The 23,915-nt window shown below is 41.5% G+C and overlaps 1 protein-coding gene and 1 long non-coding RNA gene across 3 annotated transcripts in view; one reads left to right on the top strand and one right to left on the bottom strand.

Annotated features, from left to right (window-relative positions):
- The window catches only part of LOC130358394 (uncharacterized), a 100,519-nt gene that overhangs the window by 58,125 nt on the left and 18,479 nt on the right, over positions 1 to 23,915 (top strand). The window lies entirely within an intron of this gene.
- Positions 1,026 to 18,752, bottom strand: LOC130358391 (collagenase 3-like). The gene is made up of 10 exons (XM_056561578.1): positions 18,597 to 18,752; positions 15,995 to 16,239; positions 13,399 to 13,547; positions 10,818 to 10,943; positions 9,753 to 9,914; positions 8,983 to 9,100; positions 6,943 to 7,076; positions 4,389 to 4,548; positions 3,396 to 3,499; positions 1,026 to 2,453 (listed from the first exon to the last, which is right to left on the bottom strand). Exons 1-10 carry the CDS (start codon positions 18,714 to 18,716, stop codon positions 2,353 to 2,355), a joined length of 1,419 nt encoding a protein of 472 aa, XP_056417553.1. The 5' UTR covers positions 18,717 to 18,752; the 3' UTR covers positions 1,026 to 2,352.

Genomic DNA, 23,915 nt, shown 5'->3' on the forward strand with positions numbered 1-23,915 from the left:
ATCTTATAAACAGTTTATAAAAATTACAAAAGTTACAAAGTGCATAATTGTGCGATTACATACACACAACTAGGTGCAATCAAAACGTTGTATAAGTCACTTCCATACATTCTCTCGCATGCGCAGCAGAGCACTATAACATCTGCTGCACATGCGCAAGCGGCACGACCATGTGAGTGGGTATGGAACACTCCATTGGCTGCCAGCTTACTACACTAAACAAAGAAGTAAAATTTGCACATGGGAACGACGTGATGGCGGTGATTATATGGTGAGTGGAGCGATCCTCTTCCTTTTTAATTGCTTTTAATTATGATCACATAATTTACACATGGGGTTCTTTTTTGAATTATGTATCGAAGTGACTTATACAATGTTTTGATTTCACCTAGTCATGTATGTATGTAATCGCACAATTATGCACTTTGTAACTTTTGTAATTTTTATAAGCTGTACTTGCTTTTTTATAAGATTTATTCACTAATTGTCTTATTGACATCATATTACGGTAATTGTTTGAGTTCTGCACCATATAAATGCACCTACTACCTCGTGTATGCTTGAAGAAGCCGGTGTGAGACCGGTGACACATTGAATCTTTACATGGGTCACCAGTCCCATGGTGGAGTGCTGCAGAACCTCTTTTCTTGTAATTACTGTTGATAGATAGATAAATAGGTAGATAGACAATGAAGAATTGCAGATTCCATGAGCCTGCAATTGCTGTAGCCCATTGCCGTATACTACTTTGCTCTTAGATTTCCTGACTCGTGAATAAAGCGGCAGACGCTGAGTAATTCCTGTATGAGGAGTCGATGTTTCGCTCGCTCAGCTTTATCCACACTGGGTTATGGAAGGACACAGCAGGACTCGCTGCCAACCAAGGAGTCATATTCCTGGGTTTTGCTTTCATCAGGGAAGTTGGCAAAGCACACAAAGGTCCTGTAATGTGTTATAAGCATTTTTTTTTTACGTTGTGGCGTTTACCTCAAGAATTTACACAAAAATATCAAAAACAAGGTGTCTTTATTTTCAAATTGCAAAAATACAAACATATGAAGAGTGAACATACAAGTGACTGAAGTGGATCTGTCGCCTGTCCATAGGAAAGAAAGCAGTCAGGGTCATCACAAGCTCCTATTGAATAGACAGCACTTGTGAAAGTTTCCAAATCATGGATGTTGTTAATTTAGTTGACACCGACACTTATGCTACAAACACAAGTTATTATTCTACATTAAAAACACAGTATACTTATGAATACGATAAACCCCAAAAAAGAAACAAAGTTTGGACCAAAAACCTTATACTGCATAAAACAAGATATAATAAATAGCTAAAAAAATATATCATCCAAAATATCATCCAAAACAGTGGTCCAATAATTTGGTCACGGCTTGTTCTCTGCCAGCAGTATTATGGTTAATAAGGGCTCTGCCCTATAACTTATAGGTTTCTATATTGAGAGTGCGGACATGCATTGATATATGCAGGAGATTAGACATTAGCTATGGGAAGATAGAAGTTTGTTTTAGATCAGATCAAGCGGTGGACCTCCAGCTGTTGAAAAACTAAAACTTCCAGCATGCTGGGAGTTGTAGTTTTGCAATAGTTTGAGGTCTGCAGTTTAGAAACCACTGGTCTACAGTCTACAGCAGTGGTCTCCAAACATCTGAAGGTCCATAGTTTGGAGACCACTAATATAGATGGTCTACAACAATGGTCTCCAAATATATGGAGGTCTAACAGGGTCCTTTAAGTGTCCAAAATAGCTGATTAATGTGTTAATATATCTCCATAGGGAGTTAGTGCTCTGTTTTCTAAGAAAGAGCTTCAAATCCCCTACTTCAATAGGACAAGCTGCATGTATGGAACTGTGCCTGGAAGGCAATGAAGAGGATGCAGCACTCACACAAGCACCGTGGCCCCTTTAATCAGCTTATCAGTGTGGGTGCTAGACTACCACCTATACCACACAATAGCAATTGGGTAACATTTACTCAAAAACTGAAGTTGCACTTTACCCCCACATTGTCAAAAATCCCTATGGTGACACAATGTGCAGAGTACTTCACTCCATATTTTCTAATAAAATGAATAGTAACATATTGGATTTCTGGAAGTTATAAAAACTATAAATAACTAACATCACTCATACCAACATGATACAAAATAAAAGAGCAAGCAAGGAACGTCTGTAGTGTCTGTGCGTTGTACAGAATGGACCATGAGACAAATTAGTAATATTCATTGTAAATCCTGCGCCATATAAAGCACAGGCTCCTGACGGCAAACTTGGCACATGGCTCCTCAGCGGTCTGCCGTGATGGAGAACAGTGGTTATGCCCAGAATTAACACCAAAGAATGGAGTTGGTCTTCAGTAATCGGGTCACTTTCTTACTCCAGGTGCTGTATTCAAATTGAAGGGGTCCATTAAAGAAGTAGATATAACCTACAACAAATAGAGGTATATGTGGTTATGGTATCTATGGAATGAGAGCTCACATAAGACTCTGTCTCTTATCACTACTTTTTTCAGAATCCTTTGGGGATCCAACACTTGAGTCCCTAGTGAGTTACCAGTCTCTGTTATATGGGTTGATTAAGTTGACAAGGTCAACATCCTTAAGACCATAATGGCCAATGGTGATGATGACAACACCAGGCCCCCACCAGAACTGTATGTATTCCTCCAATCACCTGAGAGGGCTGAAAGGCGCCCAAATGGCCTTAACCCCATATTGAAGAAATATTGATAATTCTACTTTAAACATAGTAGGCTGAACCAGTGTAATGCAATGTTAGGAGATTCTCACTATCAGTTTCTCCAAAGATTTTCTTGATCTCTACAGCCTATCCACAGATCTAATCATTGGCCTATTCCAGATTTATACTGTGGTTGGTATTTTGGGTTTTTATTTCTTGTCAAAGGGTTTCTAGACCTGACTAAGAATTAACCTAAATTAAGTAATGCGATTTAACACCATAAAGGAGTATGGCATTGTATGACAATTTATCCACTATCCAAAGGATAGGGAATAAGTGTGTGATCAAGTTCCAACTGCTGGGACCTTCCCACTATCTCCTGCCCAGCACCCTGCTCTCCTTGTGCATGGAGCTATCTTCACTCAGTGCAAGGTGACTGTCAACTACTGCACAAAATATGATCAACACGTCGCCTCCATGTATGTCTATGGGAGAGCCGGAGATACACGAATGCTGTATCTCCGGCTTTCCCATAGAGATGCATGGAGGGGGTGCATCGGCCACAGCTGTGGTGTAGTGCAGGAGATCGCTGGGGGTCTGAGCAGTCCTTTGTATAGGGGATAAATTGTCATACACTATAGTACACTCTAAGGAGATATAATCATTAAAACAGTAGCCCCATATTTACCATTTCTTCGATAAGCTGCGTCCACCTTTTCCCCAATACCTAGGAAGTCATCTGCTATCAGCCTGGGGTATCCTTTATCCATTCTCATACTTTCTTCATCATAGCTGGAACAGAAAAGATGAATCATTAACACACACATATATATATATATATACTCATCTCATATACTATATCTACTCCTCAACATTACATTGAAATTGCAATACCAAGAAGAAAAAGTGATGGAATTATGGAAATTACAGGATCGATTGACATGGTAGGGATATGTGAGTGATGAAAAAATGAACAAACATTCAACAAAAACCTCAATTTATTCAGTATGGAGTATGAGCGCCATGCACAGAAATCCACGCACTTACACGCCTTGGCATGCTATAAATGAGGTTATCAATGGCTGCCTAAGGAATAGCCTGCCACTCTAAATGCACTAAGATAATTGATGTAGATGTAAATCATCAGGATCTTCTCCTGGCAGCTCCCTTTGCAATTGCCGACCAATGAAAGTCCATATGTGCTCTATGAAAGACCAGAGAAGTCCAGTGACGCTGTAGGCCATGGTAGCACATTTAGCTCACTCAGGCTCCTCACAGTAGAATGAGCAACATGCAGTCTGGGATTGTCGTGTTGAAAAATGGTTCTTGGGACACGTTGAAGAAATGGTCGTACCAATGGTTCCATGGCCAAATGTAATGCCAAATTTGTACTGTACATGGAATAAAGACTGAGTCTGGCTACCATACACCCCCCACCAGACCAATCTCCAGTTATCATACTTCACTACAGCGCCACCAAAGGGGATATTAAACATTACGCTGACTGTGCCCACTGAAGTCAATAGGTTGTCCACGTAATGCAGGAATGTACAAGGTCCTACAGACCAAGAGGGGATCCTGGGTAAGAGACTTTATCACTCTATGCACTTGGACAATCTCTCTTGGGATTAATAAGAAATTAAGGATGTAGTAAATCTAATGACGTTATTGGTTTTCTTACCTCCAATACTTTTCTCCAGTGAAGAAATATGTTTTGCCATTTGCATCATTATGAACAGCTGCATCTATAGATTTCAGAGTTTTTGGAAAACCAAGCTCATATAATTTTTTAGGATAGTCCTCCATTATATCGTATCCATTGAGAGCCCAAAACTTTTTCCCTGAAAAGACAAGATTAAAATATTTTAGAAAATAACATAAAATTCTTGCTGAATAATTATAACATTGATGAATGGCTTCGTCAGAGCCAACAGAATTTAAAGGGAAACTGACAGTGGGTTCACCCACATGAAACCCAATACACAGGGTTATAGTGTGGGGAAGCTGGATTACAATGAGGTATCACTTACCCAGATGGGCCATCGGAGATGTTCGTTGTATTGCTAATGTGGAAATGGCTTGCTTTGTGTAATGGAGGTGGGACCCAGCATGCCTGCCTCCATCCTCCTGCCCACCTCACAATCACATGGGCGTAGGGATCTTATGAATTTTAATGAGGGGAGTGGGCATATTGAGAGATGTTGGCAATTGGATAGGAGGCAGAAGGAGGGAGGCTGTCAGAGGCTTGGAGGATGCAACCCACGTCTTGCACTGGGGAGAGGAGTCATGCTGAGGACCAATAATAAGACATGGGATACCACGTTGGGGGCCAGGAATGAGATGGGGAGCTATGCTGGGGACCAAAACAGACTTGGGGAGCCATGCTAGGAGCCAGGACTAAAATATTGGACCACCATTCGGATCAGGAAGATGGGACCAGAAATGAAATAAAGAGCCATACTAAGTAGAGGAACAAGACGGGAAGCCATGCTCTGGACTACAGCAGCAAACGACTTCAGCAGTGATCAGGAATACACCGGCGCTGTACAGGACTTCAGATACGGAAGCCACCAGGTAACGTATAAAAACTATGTACACCAACAAAATCTGGAATCACTAAAAGGGGTTATACTGGAGTCCAAACAGATTCCAACGTTTAATCAATCGTGAATCTTTTTGGATCCATAAGTTGGCTACGTTAACCCCCAATGGTCTAAATGAGACCATCACAATGTACGTTAACCATCGAAAATGTACGTTAATCTGATGTTCTATTCTAGGGTAGTTATATAAGTAGTGTCCGCATCAATATATCCATCTATGCTGTGTTGTTTTTTTTTTTTTTTGTTTTTTTTCCCCTTTTCTCTCCCTTTTATTTTATGTAAGTGCATGGAGGTGAATACACATATATAAGTATTCATATATTTTTAAGATAATTTTTATATGTACGTTTTTTCTTTTCTTTTTTTTAATGGCCTTTTTTCATACTTAATATGTATGCATTTTTTTCATGTCTTTATATTGTATTTGTTGTATTGAGATATTGCATTGAAATTGAAAGGGTTAAATTCCTCCGGAATACCTGATATCCCTGAAGAAGCTGTGCTTGTGCGGTGAAACACGTTGCATGGTTCTCTAGTAAAGTTTTTATACGTTACCTGGTGGCTCCCATGTATGAAGTCCTGTACAGCACCGGTGTATTCCTGATCACTGCTGAAGTCGTTTGCCGCTCTACACATCCACATAGGAAGGGTGCAGTCAGCCCCCCGTGTCCTTAGCTTGTAGCAAGCCTGCACCATGGAGCGCCTCTGCATTTTGTTTTATGCGCTGGACTAGAAATGAGATGGTGAACTATGCTGTGGACCAGAAATAATATGGGGAACCATAGTGTGGACTAGGAATGAGATGGGTAGCCTTGCTGAGGACTAGAAACAAAGGGAGAATGATGCTGGGGACCAGTGATTTGACACACAACAAAGGATATCTTTTTTTTTGGGGCTCTTTTATCATTATCTATATGCTGTATATCAGTGGTCTTCAAACTGCGGACCTCCAGATGTTGCAAAACTACAACTCCCAGCATGCCCGGACAGCCAACGGCTGTCCGGGCATGCTGGGAGTTGTAGTTTTGAAACATCTGGAGGTCCGCAGGTTGAAGACCACTGCTGTATATGTTTGTTGACTCCATTAAAGGGGTTATCCAGGAAAAAACTTGTTTTTATAGATCAACTGGCTCCAGAAAGTTAAACAGATTTGTAAATTACTTCTATTATTTTTTAATTCTTTCAGTACTTATGAGCTGCTGAAGTTGAGTCGTTCTTTTCTGTCTTAGTGCTCTCTGATGACACCTGTCTCGGGAACTGTCTAGAGTAGAAGCAAATCCCCATAGCAAACTTCTCTACTACTCTGTGCAGTTCCCGAGACAAGCAGAGATGTCAGCAGAGAGCACTGTTGCCAGACAGAGAAGAACAACTCAACTTCAGCAGCTGATAATTATTGGATGGATTAAGATTTTTTAATAGAAGTAATTTACAAATCTGTTTAACTTTCTGGAGCCAGTTCATATATAAGAAAAAAAGTTTTTTTTCCTGGATAACCCCTTTAAACACCTTATCCTATTTCCTGTATACATTTCTCTTTAATTTAACCACACCCATAAAAAAAAAAACTTTTTTGCGCACATCTGTGTGGTCAGCTTAAAGAGATTTCACTGTAATAGCAAAGTTGATCCACACCTCTAAATATGTATACCAGATCCTTCTGTGGATATTCATAAGCAGCATCAATTTTGTTTGGAAGTTCAGGCCAAAAAGACTTAGTCAAAACTAACTCTGCATCTGTCATCTGTGGATGAACCCTCCAAAAGAACCTGGACAAAAAAAAAAGAGAATAAAAAATTTGTGTTGAGCAAGAATATTCGTAATGCGAATTTTTATCTCGAATATCGGCAATTCGCAATTTCGCGAATATTTACAATATAGTGCTATATATTCGTAATGACGAATATTCTTTTTTTTTTACATGCAAATTTTTATGCAAATTTTCCATGCAAATTGTACATTTTTCCACATGCAAATTTTTATGATAATTTTCCATGCAAATTTTTCGCATGGAAAAAAAAGTGAATAAACATAGTGAATATGTGAATTTTGCGAACATAGGACGAATAATCGTCAATATATTTGCAAAATATAGAGAATTTGAATATGGCCCCTGCTGCTCATCACTATAAAAAAAATATATATATATTGTAAGGGTAACTAGTGTCAGGGTCATATACAGAAGAAACAAAGAAAGGACTGCATCACTCCCATTCAAATAAACGGGCTACCATGTAACTGAGGTTTAGGCCTGGTCTGGCGGAGTTGTTCTTTAATAGCAGCTGTCTGTTCTCTCTTATGAGAAGAGTCCTAAAGCAGGGGATGCCTTTAGAATGTCAATATGCACCAATAAGTCACAGGGACAGGGGCTGTCTTGGTACACCTCCTTTAAAGGTGCACTCCGCTGCCCCAATGTTTGGACCATGCCCAACGCCACACCCCCTCAATGTGAGTCTATGGGAGGGGGCATGGTGGCCGCCACCCCCCCTCCTATAGACTTGCATTGAGGGGGCGTGGTGTGATGTCACGAGTGTCGTGCCCGTCATGACCCCCGCCGCCTGCACTCAGCATCCTAAATTAATGTCAGGTGCTGCACAGAGATTGCAGGGGTCCCAGTGGTGGGGAGTATCCCTTTAATATAAGAGACAGCCCCAGAGGGGCAGGTAAGTGGAATCCATAGCAAGGCATTTCTACAGCCATTTCCGCTAATGTAGTATAACAAAGAAATCTATGTAATACATGGATGCCCCTGGTCCACCAGAGCACAAGCTATCAATTGGTAATGCCTCTATTGGTAGTGTACTGGCCTTAAAGGGGTATTCCAGGAAAACAAACTTTTTTTTATATATATCAACTGGCTCCAGAAAGTTAAACAGATTTGTAAATTAGAAAAAATGAAGGTGTGATATTCGGCACTGCTGTGACTGGCTAAACCGGACTAAACTAGGAAAATCCATAGGGATGTGGTGGTGCTCTGATTGAATAACAAAGTTCAAATCTTCAGTGCAGTGAAGGAATATGAATAATTGGCACTCACCAGTCTTCTCTAAAAACAGCTTCTTTATTGAAATATACTCATAACATGAAATGCAGTCAGGGAGAGGGATCAGTGCAGGGGGGGGGGGGGGTAAGTAGTAGTTGTCCAACTACTTACCCCCCCTGCACCGATCCCTCTCCCTGACTGCATTTCATGTTGTGAGTATATTTCAATAAAGAAGCTGTTTTTAGAGAAGACTGGTGAGTGCCAATTATTCATATTCCTTCACTGCACTGAAAATTTGTAAATTACTTCTATTAAAAAATCTTAATCCTTTCAGTACTTATGAGCTTCTGAAGTTAAGGTTGTTCTTTTCTGTCTAAGTCCTCTCTGATGACACGTGTCTCGGGAAACGCCCAGTTTAGAAGAGGTTTGCTATGGGGATTTGCTTCTAATCTGGGCGTTTCCCGAGACACGTGTCATCGGAGAGCACTTAGACAGAAAAGTACAACCTTAACTTCAGAAGCTCATAAGTACTGAAAGGATTAAGTTTTTTAATAGAAGTAATTTACAAATCTGTTTAACTTTCTGGAGCCAGTTAATATATAAAAAAAAAATTTTGCCATAATAAATGGCACAACCTTTTTAACAACAACTAATATAAACAAATAAAATCAAAATCAATGCTTTCTACCAACCTGTCCTTAAAGATAAACCTTTCTCCTCTTAGTTCAGTGACTGCATCAATCTCTAGGTCTGGGTCACACTTTTCAGGTGTTTTTGGGTGTTTTGGGTTTGGGTCTCTATGACCAGGTCCTAGAATAGATGTAAAAATTTATTAAACAAATGCTTCCCTATGCAAACCATACCACATACAGAAAGGCATCACGGGGCCACATTTTATCATTACAGACACAAGACCTAGCCTGACCGCAGGTCTATTGACCTGAACTAACGGTATCATAGATTCATATGTTAAAGGGGTTATCAAGGAAAAACTTTTATATATATATATATATATATATATATATATATATATATATATAAAACTGGCTCCAGAAAGTTAAACAGATTTGTAAATTACTTCTATTAAAAAATCTTAATCCTTTCAGTACTTATGAGCTGCTGAAGTTAAGGTTGTTCTTTTCTGTCTAAGTGCTCTCTGATGACACCTGTTTTGGGAACTGTCCAGAGTAGAAGCAAATCCCCATAGCAAACCTCTTCTACTCTGTGCAGTTCCCGAGACAAGCAAAGATGTCAGCAGAGAGCACTGTTACCAGACAGAAAACAACAACTCAACTTCAGCAGCTGATAATTATTGGAAGGATTAAGAATTTTTAATAGAAGTAATTTACAAATCTGTTTAACTTTGTGGAGCCAGTTGATATATAAAAAAAAGTTTTTTCCTGGATAACCCCTTTAATCTTAAATATGGCCTAAAGAAATGAACACAAGATGCTATAGTCACCATATAGTTCTTGAATCCCTTGCACATCATCATCAGGAAGAACGAAGCCGGTGGTATCCGCGTAACTATAAACTGGATACATCAAGGATCCTGGATCTCTGGAATGGTCAAGGCCCAGAGCGTGGCCAAATTCATGCGCAGCCACAATAAACAGGTTATAGCCTGCAAAATAGTTACATTCACTTTTAGTTATTCATCCAATGTATTTCTATGGTAGTTACTTATAAATCATCAAATCCTCAGTTACTGTGTTAAAGATGTTTCCCATTATAGCATCAAATATCAGAATTACCTCCTCCACTAATCTCATGGGTAAAGTATGACCAAAGCCATGACCATAACTACTAGTACTCCCCGACGAACATCAGCTTGCCGAAACACGCGTTGGAGTGGCGCCATCTTGGTCCCTGCACTGTATTTCTCCTGCTCTGTCTGGGTAGTATACCTTCTAGGTTATGCACTGATGTAACTTTTACTTTGTAATACTTATGGGCACTTTAGGCATAAGGCACTTTATCCTTTTTCATACTTATATTTACTCATGTTATGCATTGTGCTGTTTGCTCCCTTTTCTGTATTGTATTACATGCCAGAGTAACTCCTACCCACATTCTACCATCTATCTTTTATGCAGTGGTTCCGGTGAAGTCGCTGTGTTTTTTTTTTTTTTTTTTTGTTATGCTATTCCTTTTTATTGCTGTTATTTTATGCATATCAATAAAATTAATATTTATATAGTCATTTAAGGGACTCCATTGATTCTGTTGGTTTGTTAGTACTGGAATAAGTACATCAGGGGTCTCCAACCAGTGGCTTCCCAGCTGCTGCTGGTTACAGTGGAGAAAACTGACCTAGATGAATAGGAATTAAGATTTATCTTTCTATAGCATTAGTGTATGGATACTAGATTCAATTAAGTTGCTTTGTCTTGACGTGAGAACCTTTCTCTTTCTTTTTTTTTTTTTTCCCCCAAACAACCCCAACCCCCCCAAAGATTTTGTACAGATGGATCTGATAAATGATCAATGTTTAGAACTGATTTTTTAGAATTGAACCGGGATGTACCTTTAAAGTCATTGGTGAATATTTCGTCATCATCAAAGTGAGTGTCTCCTCCAATTTTCTCTCCAGGGGGAAAAGCGTGAGCTAGCAAACCATTGGGGCCATCAAAGGGGTAGTAGTCTCCATGCTCTAGAAAAAAGAAAAAAAAAATCAGTATCTAAAGACACCTTGGGAGTGAATGGGTTAAAAAAAAAAAAAAGCCAGACAATTCGATTTTCCTTCTGACACATGAGTAGGCATGGCGAACCAAAGAGTGGGCAAAAACAACACAATGGGGGAGATTTATCAAAACCTGTCAAGAGGAAAAGTTGCTGAGTTGCCCATAGCAACCAATCAGATCACTACTTTCATTTTGCAGAGGCCTTGTTAAAAATGAAAGAAGTGATCTGATTGGTTGCTATGGGCAACTCAGCAACTTTTCCTCTGCACAGGTTTTGATAAATCTCCCCCTTTGAGGATATTTATCAAAACCAGTGTAGAGGAAGAGCGGTGCAGTTGCCCATAGCAACCAATCGGATTGCTTCTTTCATTTTTAACCAGGCCTTTGAAAAATGAAAGAAGCAATCTGATTGGTTGCTATGGGCAACTGGGCAACCTTTACTCTGCACAGGTATTGATAAATATCCCATTATGTGGTAAAGTTACATACAGTGAAATTTTATGCAATAGATTGTCTACCCTACTTTCTCCATGGTGCCATTTTCATGAAGACCACCCCCATAGAAGACCACCTTTCAATTTCAATTGTCTTCTCAAAGAGGTTTTATTGTAAATTTAACCAGAGCCAGACACTCACAGACCCCTAAATTGTGAGACCCATCTTCCTCATCACTGCCCATCCACAGTGAGGGGGAGTTTTAAAGGAGTACTCCACTGCCCCAGCGTTGGAAACATTTTGTTCAGAACGCTGCGTGCGGGCGTCGTGACATCACGGCCACACTCCTCGTGACGCCACACCACACCCCATCAATGCAAGTCTATGGGAGGGGGCGTGGCGGCGGCCGCCACGCCCCCTCCCATAGACTTGAATTGAGGGGGTGTGGTGTTACATCATGAGGGGCGTAGTCGTGATGTCATGACCCCCGCAGCCTGCAACCAACGTACGGAACAAAATGTTCCGAACGCTGGGGCAGTGGAGTACCCCTTTAATACAAGAGCAGTTGGGCATGCCCACTGTGGTTTTATTGAAAGTCTATGGGGCTGACAGTGATAGCCATGTGCAGAGATAGATTAGCCATTCAATTTTACAGACTTTGAAAGAAGCCACTGCTGCATTCAAACTCCTCCTCATCATTGTTGATCGGTAAATAGAAAAAGTCGGTGGAGCAAGGACAGGTAAGCCCCTTACACTGTATCTATGTGATTGGCCTTGTACTCGGGGCTTCACACTCATGCTTGTGATAATAATGATACATACATACCTGTATGAAAAACATTTAACTTAAAGGGGTACTCCTGTGGAAAACTTATTATTATTTTTTTTTTTTTTAATGAACTGGTTCCAGATTTGTAAATTACTTCTATTAAAACATCTTAATCCTTCCAGTACTTTTTAGGGGCTGTATACTACAGAGTAAATGCTTATCTTTTTAGATTTCTCCGATGTCATGACCATAGTGCTCTCTGCTGACCTCTGATGTCCATTCTAGGAACTGTCCAGAGCAGGAGAAAATCCCCATAGCAAACATATGCTGCTCCGGACAGTTTCTAAAATGGACAGCAGAGGTCAGCAGAGTGCACTGTGGTCATGACATCAGAGAAATCTAAAAAGATAAGCATTTCCTCTGTAGTATACAGCCCCTAAAAAGTACTGGGAGGATTAAGATTTTTTTAATAGAAGTAATTAACAAATCTGTTTAACTTTCTGGAACCAGTTGATTAGAAAAAAAAAAAGTTTTCCACCGGAGTACCCCTTTAACAAAGCGGTCAGATTTGTGCTCATAACTGCAATGGAGGGCAGACCTTTAGAGGGCATACCCTGTAATGGATAAATTGAAAAATGTAGGGTTGGGAGGGGTCCGCAAAAACATTACGTACGCCCCGCGTGTTATACACCCCTGCCTCCTACACACAATTCCTTAATGCCCCCCCCCCCAGAAGTGCAGGAGGCAGAAGATATTCAGGCCTCTCGCACAAATACAGCCTGATAGGCTTAACACATAACATGGCACACCATACATGTGGAGGGACCATCCAACGTTAAAGGGGTACTCCGGTGAAAAACAAATGTTTCCAAATCAACTGGTGCCAAAAAGTTAAACAGATTTGTAAATTATTTCTATATAAAAATCTTAATCCTTCCAGTACTTATCAGCTGCTGTATGCTCCAGAGGAAGATTTGTAGTTTTTTTCCAGTCTGACCAAAGTGCTCTCTGCTGCCACCTTTGTCTGTGTCAGGAACTGTCCAAAGTAGCAGCAAATTCTCATAGCAAACCTCTCCTGCTCTGGACAGTTCCTGACATGGACAGAGGTGTCAGCAGAGAGCACTACAGTATTCCTACAATACAGTATTCCTTTAAAATTGCAGTTCTCCAATAAAGTGTCTCCAATGGGAATCTTCATTGTAATCTTACGAATTACGTACCTTCTTTTCCAAAGGAAACCATAATATCAGCAGTGCCGGAGCGCAGTCTGGTAAAGTTTAATGGGGTGACATCACTCCATACTTTCAATGCTTTCTTAATAGCCCTGTCCACGTCTGCGGGTGGTAAATCTGGGGTGTAGTTAACAATTCTAGAAAATAAAAACGTAATAAATAGAGTTACTGGCCAGAAAACACATTCCCCTAATAGGTTTGTAAAAAGGAGGATTAAACTTTTAACTCTATATCAGTGTTTTCCAAACAGTGTGTCTACAGCTGTTGCAAAACTACAATTCCCAGCATGCCCGGACAGCCGAAGGCTGTCCGGGCATGCTGGGAGTTGTAGTTTCGCAGCAGCTGTAAACACAAAGTTTGGAAAACACTGCTCTATATCATAAAATGACTTAAAGGGTAGCTCCCGCGATCATGTTTTTTTTTTCTGTCCCTGCCTATTGCCCTTCTATCCCTAACACCCTCCCTGCCTTTATTTTTTAACTATTTTTAAAATGGCATTTAGTCTGCCTGGTAGTGTGCTCACTACAAGGCAGACTTCCCCAGCAGGCACCACGTCACTGATGCCTGCTGGGGGGGCCAACTTCCGCCCTTAGTTCTCCTAACAGGGTGCCTCCAGCTGTTTCACCACTACAAGGCGTGAGCCGGGAGCCGATGCGGGAGGGACGGGTGTGGGGGAGCCTCTTCCTGCCGCTCGGTGAGTAACACCCAAACAGTGTGAACATAGCCAAAGTCAGAAGTGGAGGAGAAGGAGAAGTGTAAGTCCTTCCTTTACATGTTCCTTCCTTTTGAATACCGTATTTTTCGTCATATAAGACGCACAAAATTTTATAGGATAAAAATCTAGAAAATAAAGACTCTGAAACAAATACAATGTAAAGTATAGTACAGTGATCTTCAACCTGCGGACCTTCAGATGTTGCAACATCTGGAGGTCCGCAGGTTGAAGACCACTGGTATAGGAGGTAGTACTCACGTGTCCCCGCCGCTCCTGACCCGTCACCGCTGCCCTGGATGTCGCCCTCCATCGCTGTCGCCACGTCCCCGGGGTGTCCCCGTCTCTCCGGAACGTCTCTGCTGCTTGGTATCTTCACTCTCCGGTATCGCTCTATTGTATGAAGGGACGGTGTGCGCGACGACGTGATGACGACGAAGGAGAGTGCTGGCCATGCAGGGGATCCCAGCACGGAGCAGACATCGAGGAGGCAGGTAAGGTCCCTCCCGGTGTCCTGTAAGCTGTTCGGGATGCCGCGATTTCACCGCGGCGGTCCCGAACAGCCAAACTGAACAGCCGGGTTAGTGTTATTTTCGCATCAGACGCGGCGGTCAGCCTTAATCGCCGAGTCTGAAGGGTTAATACAGGGCATCACCACGATCTGTGATGTCCTGTATTAGCCGCGGGTCCCGGCCGTTGATAGGCGCAGGGACCGCCGTGATAGGTGTGTATTCGCCTTATAAGAAGCACCAATTTTTCGCCGTATAAGTGCGTCTTATACAGCGAAAAATATGGTACACTTCTGGCTTTGGCTTAAAAACTTCAGTGGCAGATATCCAAAAACTGCCAGAAAAAAAAAAACAAGTGGAAACTTAGCCTTACACTCATTTGAACGCTTTGTTCTGACCTGCTAAAAAAAATCCTCTTTTGTCGGCTGCACATCTCCCCTCGTAAATATTCAAACTATATGTTTTCTACCGTCTATCACTATATTAAAAAGTTCTAAGTAAAAATAAACGGGTGGATAAACTTTCAAAATTTAAAGGATAACTCCGGGATGTAACAACTTATCTCCTATCCTAAGGATAGGGGATAAGTGTTAGATCGCGGGGGGTCCGACCACTGGGGTCCCCCGTGATCTCCTGAACGGTACCCCGGCTCCCTGCATGAAACGAGCATTTTCGACCAACGCAGGAAGCGGCGGCCGACACTCCCCCTCCATGCAGCCCTATGGGAGAGCCGAAGCAATGTTTTCGTCAATCTCCAGCTATGCCATAGAAATGCATGTTGGCCGCCGCTTCCTACGTTGGTCGAAAATGCTCGTTTCATGCAGGGAGCCGGGGTGCCGTTCGGGAGATCGTGGGGGATCTGAACTGGTGCCAGAAAGTTAAACAGATTTGTAAATGACATCTATTAAAAAACCTTAATCCTTTCAGTACTTTTTAGCAGCTGTTTGCTACAGAGGAAAATCTTTATTTTTTTGAATTTCTTTTTCGTGTTTTCCACAGTGCTCTCTGCTGACACCTGATGCCCGTATCAAGAACTTTCCAGAGCAGGAGAAAATCCCCATAACAAACCTATGCTGCTCTGGACCGTTCCTGACATGGACAGAGGTGTCAGCAGAGAGCACTGTGGACAAGACAAAAAAAAACTCAAAAAGTAAAGAATTTCCTCTGTAGCATACAGCTGCTAAAAAGTACTAAAAGGATTAAGATTTTTTAATAGAAGTAATTTACAAATCTGTTTAACTTTCTGGCACCAGTACATAAAAAATAAAAAAAAAGTTTTCCACCCCTTTAATATACAATGAAGCTTACAATATTGACCCATTCTAGTATAGACAGAGTAAATGGAGAACAATGATAGAGATACCTGTAGGTGAGGTTGTGTCGTGGCCATTTAAGTTTCCTTGGAAAGAAGTTGTATTCTCCTATATCTGGAACTCCACATCTTGGCTGTTTCATAATTTCCAACGTTTCGTCATCCAGCTTACCCGTCACATCCAGACCAAAGAAGGCCTGCATCTCCTTTAGCTGGGCCACCACACTATTAGCTCCATTCTTTCTTAGAAACCCAATGGGGTTGGATGCAGAACTGTACAAAGTGCTTAGATATTTCTAGAGATGAAGTAAAAGGGTATTTAATAGATTATAATGGACAGGTATGAGGGAGACCTATAGCAAAGAGAAAAAAATTAGGCCTTCCTCGTGGCCTGGTGACCGCACCATAACTCCAACCATCTTTAAAGGGGTTCTCCGGTGCTTAGACATCTTATCCCCTATCCAAAGGATAGAGGATAAGATGCCTTATCGCGGGAGTCCCGCAGCTGGGGACCCCCGTGATCTTGCACGCGGTACCCCGTTTGTAATCAGTTCTCTTGCGCGTGTTCGCTCCGGGTCTGATTACCGGCGACCACACGGCCGGCAGCGTATGGCGTCACGCTCCGCCCCTCAATGCAAGCCTATGGGAGGAGGCGTGATAGCTGTTGGCTGTCTGGGCATGCTGGGAGTTGTAGTTTTGCAACAGCTGGATGTGCTCTGGTTAGGAAACGCTAGTATACTATAAGGTGCAACTTTCTGGGAATTGGAGGATTGGTTGGATAAATACCGGCCATTCCATTGCCGTTATTTTTAATATAAAAAATACCGGCAGGGTAGCCAAAATACCGGCTGTGCCAGTAAAATACCAGCAAGGTGGCGACCTTATGTGGGGGGCACATCACTATGCAAGTTCTCTCCACCTTTTCTGAGAGGGCTGAGGAAATCCCGAAACCCTACTTGGTCGCTGCTTTTATTTTCCAACAGGTCTCTAAAATACATGAGATATGGACCTGGATTGGTGGCTATTGGCAATTGCTCAACTTTTCAATGAGTTTCTATTCAACGAGTCACCTCAAATAAACCCAATACTAAAATAGGGTTACTGAGGGAGATTTATCAAAACCTGTGCAGAGAAAAATTGGTGCAGTTGCCCATAGCAACCAATCAGATCGCTTCTTTTGTTTTTCCGAGGCCTTTTTTAAGAATTCAAGAAGCAATCTGATTGGTTGCTATGGGCAACTGCACCACTTTTTCTCTGCACAGGTTTTGATAAATCTCCCCCATTCTTATTAAAGGGCTTTTCTATCAACGACATGGTGTAACAACAGGATATTGATTAATGTCTGATAAACGGGGGTTCTACTTTTGGGACCCCAACTTCTCAGCAGAATAGGGATTCAATTCCCAATTTTCTAGGCAAGCCTCAATGAGAGGTGACCCGCACTTTCCGTAACACCCATAGGCTTAAATGAAGAAAGTCCCACACGGGACAACATAACAACCTAACCTTGCCGAACATGGATCGGTACCCCCTTATACTGATAGGTGTAATAAGGCTGCATTCACACCACGTTTTTGCAATACAGTTCCCGTATACGTTTTCAATTTGAAAAACGTACAGAACCGTATTGAAAACCGTATGCATTGACTCTCCATTGAAAACCGTATGCCAAACGATGCATCCGGTTGCATCCGTTTTGCGTCTTGTACGGTTTTGTCCGTTTTTTTCCTGTACCCAAAACTGTAGCCTACTACGGTTTTTGGTCCCGGTGAAAAACCGTATTGAAACCATATACGTTTTTTTAACATCGGAGTCAATGGGAACCATAGAGAACCGTATGTGTGTACGGTTCCATCCGGTTTGCACCATACGGTTTTTTACTTTGCACAGTTTTTTTGGGGGGGTATTCAATCAAACAAGTGAAACTTTATTCATAATGGAGTGAAAAGTTAAAAACGTATAAGTTTTTTTCTTAAAAAAAGGATGCAACCGGACATCATTCCATATACGGTTTTTAACTCTATAGGGGTTAAAATTTGTACACACGTTTTGATACAGTTTAGTCAGGTTTTGAGGAATACGTTTTTCATCAAAAACTTGATACGGAAACTGTATTGTTAAAACGTGGTGTGAATGCAGCCTAAGCTCCATAGCTTATGGACATAATTATGGACTTTTATCAACGGGTTTAGTCAGGTTTTCTTTGCTATAATTGTCACAAAATTGTCGTACGTAGTAAGAATTTTAAAATGGACTACGGGTAGTCTGGTATTTATTAACTGCGACAGTCGCAACTGCGCAAAAAAAGTCGCAACAGGGTTAAAAATTGACTAAATTTACTCCAGCTCAAACATGGAGCAGAAAAAGCTACTACCAAAGTAAAAAAGGAAAAATTGCTTACGTGAAAGAAAATTATCAACAGGCTGAAACCAGTTGATAAATAAGTCACACATAAGCAAAAAAAAGTAAGGAAAAAATTACTAAAAAAAAGAATACATAAGCAAACATTGATAAATGTCCCTCAATATGAATGTCTAAGATACAATAACAAAAGCAAACAGGCTATAATCACTATACTTAAACAACATAACTCCAAGAAGTATCATTTGCAATGAGAGAATATAAAGATAAGATGTAAAAGGACCATGCATACCTGTGCAAAGCGAAGATCTTTCTCATTGACTTCATCGCTGTCCTCCACCGGAATAGGGATGGAATAACAAAAGGTGACACCGGCCAACAACACAATGATGGCTGATATTCTAGGTGTCATGTTTGGTTTCTTATGCACTGATCCTCTGCTGGTTGCTGACTGTGTATGAGCCCCTTATATAGTGTTAGAGCCATGAGTCACTCCATTGAGACATGCTAAAACTTCTAACCAATGAATGGTAAATATGATCACTCCCAAATCCCCCCAGAAGACTTCCTGGTTTGTGGTGTGGAACAGCAGAACTTCTCCATCGGGGCCCTGTTGGAGGAGATCTTAAAGTAAACATACCCTCAGCAGATTTGTGTGTGGGAAGTACTGAGTTGCATAAAGTGCCCCATGATGCTGGAATTTATTCATTCGTTTGCAAAATAAAACTTTTTACTCTTTGAAAGTTAAGAGAAAAAAAATGTGGATGAAGATATTATTGTGGAGAATAAGCAAGAATCTTGTCCAGACAGCAAACTGCCCCAAGTCAATCGGAAGTCAGAGAAAAGTATAATAGAATTTATAGTACCAGTACAATTTATGTGTTAAAGGGAATTTGTCACATTAATAATGCAATTTATTCCGTAGACATCATGTTATAGAGCAGGAGGAGCTGAGCAGATGATATATACAATACAGTACAATCTGCAGGTATCATGTTATAGAGCAGGAGGAGCTGAGCAGATTATATATACAATACAGTACAATCTCCAGACATCATGTTATAGAGCAGGAGGAGCTGAACAGATAATATATACAATACAGTACAATCTGCAGGTATCATGTTATAGAGCAGGTGGAGCTGAGCAGATGATATATACAATAGAGTACAATCTGCAGGTATCATGTTATAGAGCAGGAGGAGCTGAGCAGATGATATATACAATACAGTACAATCTGCAGGTATCATGTTATAGAACAGGAGGAGCTGAGCAGATTATATATACAATACAGTACAATCTGCAGGTATCATGTTATAGAACAGGAGGAGCTGAGCAGATAATACATACAATACAGTACAATCTGCAGGTATCATGTTATAGAGCAAGAGGAGCTGAGCAGATAATACATACAATACAGTACAATCTGCAGGTATCATGTTATAGAGCAAGAGGAGCTGAGCAGATTATATATACAATACAGTACAATCTGCAGGTATCATGTTATAGAGCAGGAGGAGCTGAGCAGATGATATATACAATACAGTACAAACTGCAGGTATCATGTTGACCGCCCATTTCACCACTTTGCATATTCTGGGTCAAGTAGTCAAGTGGGCAGTCCCAAAGAATAAGGGATAGGTTTATGATCTGATCGCAGGGGGTCTGACATCTGAGAGTGATGTACTCGGGTATCTCACACACCTCCATAGAGAGTGCATGGAGCGTGTGCTAAGCCTTTAATCCAGAATGTGCAGAGAATTACATGAAGAAATGACAAGTTAGCCCAGAACTTTCCCCACAAAACTATATATCAATCTTCTTAGCTCCTCCTGCTCTATAACATGCACCAGGCACAGTCACAAGCTCCTGAGGGTAAAATAATGTGGTTCTTGCTGGACAACCCTTTATTGCATTGGACAGGTAAGTCCTATGTCTACAGTTCTATGTAAAGACAGATGTGATACATAATATATTCATTGTTCTGAACTGTCCAGGTTACTAAGATTAGTTTATAGAAAATGTTCATATCCCGTAAAGGTCACTAAGAGGATAAAGCAGGACAAGGATGATGAACACAGAGGAAAAAAATGTACTATTTTATCAACCCCCCTTCACCAATAACAAATGGGCTCCATGTCCGGGCACAACATTAGACATTCTAGACAGGTTGTCTATGATGGGATGGGCTCGGTATGCAATCACTATGTGAAAAATGAGATTAATTACAAAATTAAGAAATTCTGTTCTAGTTCAGATTTAACACTGTTCCGTGTATGTTGCCAAATCTGCACTTAAGGCTGGGGTTCACACATTGCACATGTACAAAAAAAAGGGCAGTAAAATAGATATGAAAAGTAACAGTTTTTAAAAACAAAAAGTATAAGAATAGTTTCACACTGCAATTGTGCTCTGATCCGTTTTGGGTCCGTTTGCACCAAACAGACTCAGAACACTGAGTTCCGATGGATCCCATTGACATGAATGGGGCCTGTTGGGTGTTTGGTATTTTATATTTTCTTCTCCGATTAGCATCCATCCCTAGCTGAACATGGCGGCAGTGTGAACGATCCCTAATAATGTATTCTATTAAAGTCTATAGAAAAGCAGCCATCTATGCATTAAGCTGCATGAGTGGCGTAGATTGTGTCACAGATGTCTGCGCAAAAATATAAGTTTTTTTCATATATGCCACTTGAAGGAAGCTGGGGCTTGGTTTTGCACATCAGTCTTTAAAGGGGTACTCTGGCCCTAGACATCTTAGCCCCTATCCAATAAGATATTTGATCGCGGGGGGGGGGGGGGGGGGCGCCGCTGGGGACCCCCATGATCTCCACTGCGGCACCCCAGACAACCGGTGCACGGAGCAATTTTTGCTCCATGCCGGATGACTGGCTATGCGGGGCAGAGGCTCGTGACATCACGGTCACGCCCCGCTTGGGACATCATGCACCCTCAATGCAAGTCTATGGGAGGGGGTGTGACGGCCATCACGTCCCCTATTATAAACATGCATTGAGGGGGCGTGGCCATGACGTCACGAGTGGGGTGCGGCTGTGACGTCACAAGTCTCCGACACTGCACCCGACACTCTAAACAAGTGCGGACCCGCTCAATCAGACATCTTATCCCTTATCCTTTAGATAGGGGATAAGATGCCTAGGGGAGGAGTACCCTTTAAGCAAAATTTGCACCTGAGCACAGGCATAAATTGTTGCTGAAATCCACACTAACTTAGATTATTTTAGATTAGATTACGCCAGGAGCACGGAAGGCTTCAGGTCCGGTAGATTTACTGAGCAGCGTGCGTCTCACAGTAAATCCATAGAAGTGAACATGGGCGGAGCTTTACATAAGTGCAGCGCATAGAGTTGGTGTGTTTTGGGAGTGGTTTGTGTGTGGTTTCATGGGCGCACAGATTACACACTGATGCACAACGTGCGTAGTAGGGAAGTCAAAAAAAAATGGGGCTCCTACATATGATGGGTCTTTGTTAGACCCTTGGCTGCTATATTTAACTCTGTGGTCGTGTTAGGAAGAGGCTGAAGATAAGAGGACAAAAGATGCCATCATAATGAATTATTAGAAAACTATTTTTAAGTATTGGTGTCTATGGGTTATACAGATTATAAAGAGCATACATGCCCCCCAAACAATACACTGAGCTCTGGGCCCTGTAGATTCACCTGAATTGACTCCTATAATCCAGAATCATGACGTAGTTGGCTCTCAGTTGACATTGTGATTTGTGGTACTTCTCAGGTTCATGCAGCCACACAGTCTCTGGCTTTCATGATAAACTTCTCCACTTCCATTGCACATACTTATTGGTAGGATGATAACAATGTGACCTCTCACTAAGGCCTCAGAAATGTGTCAAGAGCTCAGGTTACTGGAGGAATGTGAATGTGTGGCTGTAACCCGTAACAAACACATTCCTCCAAAATCAGCAAATAGCCGCAGGACACAGAGTTTTATCTTTTTTGGAGAAGTGAGCACATGATAAGGGGTTGGGCAATAATAAAGGGCCCGAACCTGCAGGAGTGAAGAGAAGCTGTGTCTTAGGCTGGGTTCACACTGAGGAATCTCCGGGCAGAATTTCATGCTAGAGATCGAGCTGGCGGCACTAGGACCGTGCGGACTGCATTGCTGTCCCCATAGAACTCAATGCATTTCTGAGCAGACCCTCCAAAAGATCTACCCAGAAATGCAATGCAGTCTATGGGGGCAGCAATGCAGTCCGCTCAGTCCTAGCGCCGCCCATGGGATCTCCTGCAGAAATTCTGCCCAGAGATTCTCCAGTGTGAACCTAGCCTTAGGGTCTATTCAAACAGCAGAATTTACGCTTGCAGAATTCCGCTTCAAATTAAAGCACATAGACTTCTATGGGATTCCGCACTCCTATTCACACTTCAGAATTTCCACTAAAGGAACTCAACAAGCGGAAATTCAGAAGTGTGAATGGGAGTGGGGAATCCCATAGAAGTCTATGGACTTTAATTTGAGGCAAATTTTGCCGTGTGAATAGACCCTAAGGTATATCTCAGGTGATATCTCCAGGACATTACAACCGACCCCCAAATGAAATATAGGATGCATGTTATGAATAATGCTGTAGCATAGGTAAAAAGGGGAAAAATATCAAGGGTACTAAATCATTCAAGGTTTTTCACCACTCCATCCCCACCTGTTCAAAACTTTCTCCTTTAGAGGTCATCTCAAATGTATTTGTAGGAGATAGTTGTGGTAATTTTTGGCCACAGATTGGGTACTGTGTGGCCTGAGCTGGATTAAAGGGAGGTCCCAAGAGCCTTATACCCTGGTGCCTCCACCACCTTAGAGACCAAGTGAGCCTCCACCGCCCTTCCTCTTAGATGGTAATTTGGTGAAGTGGTGGAGATGTGACTTCTCATATGTGTCTTTCTATTGAAGTGTAAGGCTACCCATAGACTTGAGACTTACAGTGGCTCAACATGGTCAATCATATTCTCAGGGGATTGTTCGTACTCATTTGTTAGAACCATCTGGATAAAACCATGGCAGATCATAGTTTGTTAACGATCTGGATAAAACCATGGCAGTTCATAGATTGTTTGTTGTTTAAAGAAAATCCACAGTGAGCTTGCACAGTTTGGCGTGATTGATGAAATGTAGCCAATCATACCTAACAATGCATTTTTTTACATTTAAATCCAGCAAATATAAGTCTTATGTTGAATATAACAAATACTTATTTGTTTGCTATTTACACAGACAATGGTGGACCAAAAAAGTCCAGCATGGCAGATCAAGCTTTCGGCAGACATGAGTCTGCCGTTGGCCAAGGCAAGCGATTATTTATATATGATCTACAGACAACTACTCAAGACTATAGACTTTATATGTGACAGCAAAAGAGAATCAGAAATAGAGAATCAGAGAATCAGAAATAAAGAATCAAGTCTGTGTTCCAGAGGTGGGATGGGAACACCACCAATTTTTGTTTTCAGAGGCCCCCAAAAACCATAATCCAGCCCTACTGGAGTGTAATGGCACTACTTTATATGTGGGCACTACATTTCTGCACTTCTTAAGCTGAATAGTGGTCTCATTTAGCAAAATAATTTGTTTAATT

Source organism: Hyla sarda, chromosome 2 (genome assembly GCF_029499605.1).
Source record: "Hyla sarda isolate aHylSar1 chromosome 2, aHylSar1.hap1, whole genome shotgun sequence".
In the NCBI taxonomy this organism is placed as follows: domain Eukaryota; kingdom Metazoa; phylum Chordata; class Amphibia; order Anura; family Hylidae; genus Hyla; species Hyla sarda.

Coding starts and splice junctions, on each gene's coding strand:
- LOC130358391 (XM_056561578.1), bottom strand. CDS start 18,716: ATGACACCTAGAATATCAGCCATCATTGTGTTGTTGGCCGGTGTCACC. Junction 16,240..18,596: donor AAGATCTTCGCTTTGCACAG/GTATGCATGGTC, acceptor CTTCATCTCTAG/AAATATCTAAGCACTTTGTA. Junction 10,944..13,398: donor GGTTTCCTTTGGAAAAGAAG/GTACGTAATTCG, acceptor TCTTTTTTCTAG/AGCATGGAGACTACTACCCC.